Source organism: Elephantulus edwardii, unplaced genomic scaffold (assembly GCF_000299155.1).
Source record: "Elephantulus edwardii isolate Elephantulus edwardi_28Jun2011 unplaced genomic scaffold, EleEdw1.0 scaffold00559, whole genome shotgun sequence".
NCBI classification, from domain to species: Eukaryota; Metazoa; Chordata; class Mammalia; order Macroscelidea; family Macroscelididae; genus Elephantulus; species Elephantulus edwardii.
The window spans coordinates 335,950-340,107 of NW_006400309.1; the positions used below are offsets into that span (position 1 = coordinate 335,950).

A 4,158-nucleotide genomic window follows, 5' to 3' on the forward strand; every position below is an offset into this window, starting at 1 on the left:
CCTCTACATCTTGTGGTTCCTAATGTTTATACTATGATAGACAAAGTACTAGTCAATAAGACTTTTATTTTAAGAACTACCTTCCCTCGATAACTTGATTTTTGCCACTGTTAGAACCTCTACTTGGAATATTATTGCTTTTAATTTTTGACTCATGTACTTTTAACTTGTTAGTTAAATTTGTGTCTTCTAGGCTACAACAGTTCCATGATGCATCTTCAAGGATATGAACATGTTTGGCTAAGCACAATTGATAACAGTGCATCTAAATTCCAAAATCCATCTCCAGAATAATCTTTATGTTTCCTATTGCCAACAGGACCCTTTAGAGTAGTGAGAGAAGATCTTCACCCTGAAACCAACAGCACTCTTTTCAGCAGGAAGTAGCTAAGAGAATATGCCATCCCTTTTTCTTATGAATCAGGGTGAAATCTCTCTTTAGAGAGGAGTGATAGGGAACGGCAAAGGACACACTGACAAAGGAGATTAATCAGAACTGATTTTGACAATGGGACAATTAAAACAGACTTTCAAGGGGAAAAAAAAGAGGAACGAACTGGGGGCGGTAGAGAAAATAGTGCAACAATGAATGAATGGAAATCCAAAATCTCTGTAAATGTTCATTAAAATTAATTAAAAAAATGAGAGAATATATATTCAAGAAACTGAGAGAACACCACATAGAATAGACACCAAAAGAAAAGACCAAGGCATATCATAATCAAATTTTCTAGAAGCAAAGATAGAGAATTCTGAAAGCAGCGAGGAAGAAATAAAGAGTAACCTATAAAGGAAAGCAGATAAGATTAAATGCCGATTTCTCAGCAGAAACCATGTGATCAAGAACACACTGGAATGATACATATCAAACACTTGAAGAACACAACTGTCAGCCAGGAATATTGTACCCAGCAAAGCTGTCCATCATCTATGAAGGAGAAATAAAGATATTCCCAGAAAAACAGAACCTATGGGACTTTGTAAAAACAAGACCAGCATTGCAGGAAACCTGAGAGATGTCCTTCTTACAGAGGTGCCACAGAAAGCAGGATGGACCAAAGTAACTAGCAACAACACTAAAAAGAACTCAACAAAATGATAGCAATAAAACTTTTCCTCTCAATAATCACACTGAATGTAAATTTTTAAATCACTGAAGAGAAAAAGAGTAGTAGATTGGCTAAAAAAACCCCAAAACAAACAAACCCCATCAATATGCTCTCTATAAGAAACACATCTAAAAAGTGAAGATAAAGAAAGACTAAAAATAAAAGGGTCGGGGAAAAAAAAACACAAACCCAAGCAAATGGCAACTAGAAAAAACCAGGTGTCGCTGTCCGTTCACCAGCAACCAACAGTGACACCCTGATGGGGGCAAGCACGACGGAGACACCTCTCTCCGGGAGAGGATCAGTCAATTTTACTGGGGACTGCAGTGCATTTATATACAAGCATGTAAACAGGAAGATAGGATAGGGTGGGCTTACAGATATGGGACATGCAGATTGGTTAGAACCTCAGCCTCGTGTGGATTACACCCAGCTCAAGGGGTGTAACAGCCAACTTCCCAGGTGGTGAGCTTTCTCAAGCCAGTTCAGCCAAACACAGAGGAGCTTTCTCCACCCCGTATTAAAGGCCGTTGGGAGGCTTGCACTTATCCAGAACTTGGGCAATCTGTCCTGGCCAGAGGCCATCCCTTCCTCCCCAACATTTCCCAACATTCCCCAACATATCCTCCCCTTTTCTTTTAAATTAATTCAAAGAGGTGTAGAGCCTCTGGTGTTTCTTGGGAGGATGAGGATCCAATGACTGTAAGGGTAGAAAGATTATTCAGTGCAGCTGCTTGAGCATTCTATCTTGTGTAGAGGTCTATGGCTGCTCTTGTAATGACAACTGGGGAGATAATAGAAAAGGTTAGAATTACCATACCTTGATTTCTGGATTGGATTGGGAGATGAATATAGCTAGCGAGGAGAGCCACGTACACATAGGAAATGCAGGTGAAGAAACGAAAGCTTACAAAACCTGATTAGCTTCTCCTACTGTGGCACTATTGATGATCAAAACAGTGATAAGCAGTGTCATAAACGGACCACTGGGTATACCACTCCTAGGGTTAAGGTCTAGAGTCTGTTAGTTGAGTGCCTTCTGCATGTCCCAGGCCATAGGTGTCTGTGGCATCGGGGTTTTAACTTTCTTTTCCTCTGTTTCATCTTCTTGTTGTGGATGCTCAATTAATGCATCTTCTCGGTAGGCAGATTGGAATCGGACATGATGAGCAGGAATCCACACAGGATGTGGTTTGTTCTGTGGGAAAATACAAGCAAAACCTCTCCCAATGTAAAGTAAAGGATCGGGCCCTTTCCATACTTAGTCTAATGGATCCTGCCACGTGATCCACATTGGTTGCTCACTAGGAAGTGTATCTGATTGCCAGTGAACCCATATGGGAGGTTTTAATAAAAACTGCCCCCATCATATCTTTCCAATCTTGAGGAGTGTTTAAGGCTTAATACAGCAAGCTGTGCCTTCGCCCACAGAGAAGGAGCTCCATCATCTCTAACAGTTGTCCTGAGTTCTTTTAACTCTCTCCCAGCACACGGATATCACTGTAAAGGATGTTCAGGTGTGGGATATACACCAAAAAGAAACATGTGCCTCAGAGCTAGCATCACACTGATCACACAATACCTTGTGTAAAGGACATTCAGGTGTTGGGCGCACACCAACAGAGCACACAGTTACGTCAGAGTTCCACTCAGCATCTTACTGATCACACAACACCTCTGCCTAAGAATTTCCCGTTTCTTCACTGATTTTCTCTATATTGTCTCCACTTGCTTTGTTTTCCTTACTTCTCAGGAAACTAGAGAAGAGGTGGTGCAATCGTCTATAAATTCTTTGGGGCTTTTTTAGATTTCCTGCCATAACAAACAGCTGATGGTGCATTTCTTCTATTGGTGCCACAGTCTTTGTCAAAACCAGTTCTGATTGATCACCTTTGTCAGCATATCCTTTGCTGTCATTCCCTGTCATTCCCCCCGCCCCCCAGGGAGATTTCACCCTATTTCAGTAGGAAAGGGGGCGCCACATCCACTTAGCTACTTCCTGCTGGAAAAAGGCATTGTAGCCTTCCGCCGCGGCAGCCATAAACGTGCAGCAGCCATGGCTACCCTATGGCCGTGGGCCTCAAATTCACTAAAAACGTGAGCAAGCCGAGGCACAGCCGCCGCCGCGGGTGCCTGACCAAGCACACCAAGTTTCTGCGGGACATGGTCCGGGAGGTGTGTGGCTTTGCGCCCTATGAGCAACGTGCCATGGAGCTGCTCCAGGTTTCCAAGGACAAGTGGGCCCTCAAGTTCATCAAGAAAAGAGTGGGGACACACATCCGCGCCAAGAGGAAGCGAAAAAAACTCAGCAACATCCTGGCTGCCATGAGGAAGGCGGCTGCCAAGAAGGACTGAGTGCGCCCCACTGTCCCCCCAAACCCATCTGATTTAATAAAGTGTAACCAACAAAAACAAAAAAAAAAAAGAGAAAAGGGCATTGTAGGTTCCAAGGTTGAAAATCTTGTCTCACTATTCTGAAGGGCTCCAAGTCAGCACATTAAAGATGTGAACAGCAGTAATTCAAGGGGCGATATAAACAACTTTCTAACAAAGACAAAAAAACACTTTACTTGAGGATCTTTCAAATTGCTTTCCAAATCAAATTGCTTGTCGAATTCCCCTTGCTAAAGCAAGGGAGCACTGGCCTGATACCTAGGTCAGGTTCTCTGCTCCCTGACAGGGGCAAGTGCAGAAAAAAGAAAAAAGAAAGAAGAAAGAATTTTCCCTTGCTTTTTACCTAAGCAAGAGGTGCTTACCCAATAAGGTAGACCTACCAGGTCACTTCCCTTCCACCTATATCAAGTTTAAGCCTTTGTCAGGTCCCCAAGACTACATCAGGTCCCCAAAACTAAGTCAGGTCCTTATTCCCTGATGGGAGTAAGCACTGAAAGGGGTGCTCACCCAATCCCTGACGGGAGTGAGCACGGATAGGGGTGCTCATTCGATCCCTGATGACAGTGAGTGCAGAGAATACTCATCAGAAACCCTGACGGGAGTGAGCACAGAGGGTACTCACCCGATACTACTACGTCAGGTTCATCCCTGTTCG

At 43.4% G+C, this 4,158-nt stretch overlaps 1 protein-coding gene across 1 annotated transcript; it reads left to right on the forward strand.

The window, feature by feature from the left end:
- Nucleotides 1–2,271: 2,271 nt before the first annotated feature.
- On the forward strand, nucleotides 2,272–3,464 carry LOC102857143 (60S ribosomal protein L36-like). Its single transcript, XM_006903309.1, has 2 exons — nucleotides 2,272–2,300; nucleotides 3,161–3,464. The coding sequence occupies exons 1-2, from the start codon at nucleotides 2,272–2,274 to the stop codon at nucleotides 3,462–3,464; spliced, it is 333 nt and encodes a 110-aa protein (XP_006903371.1).
- Nucleotides 3,465–4,158: the final 694 nt, after the last annotated feature.

Coding starts and splice junctions, on each gene's coding strand:
- LOC102857143 (XM_006903309.1), top strand. CDS start 2,272: ATGATGAGCAGGAATCCACACAGGATGTG. Junction 2,301..3,160: donor AGGAATCCACACAGGATGTG/GTTTGTTCTGTG, acceptor ATAAACGTGCAG/CAGCCATGGCTACCCTATGG.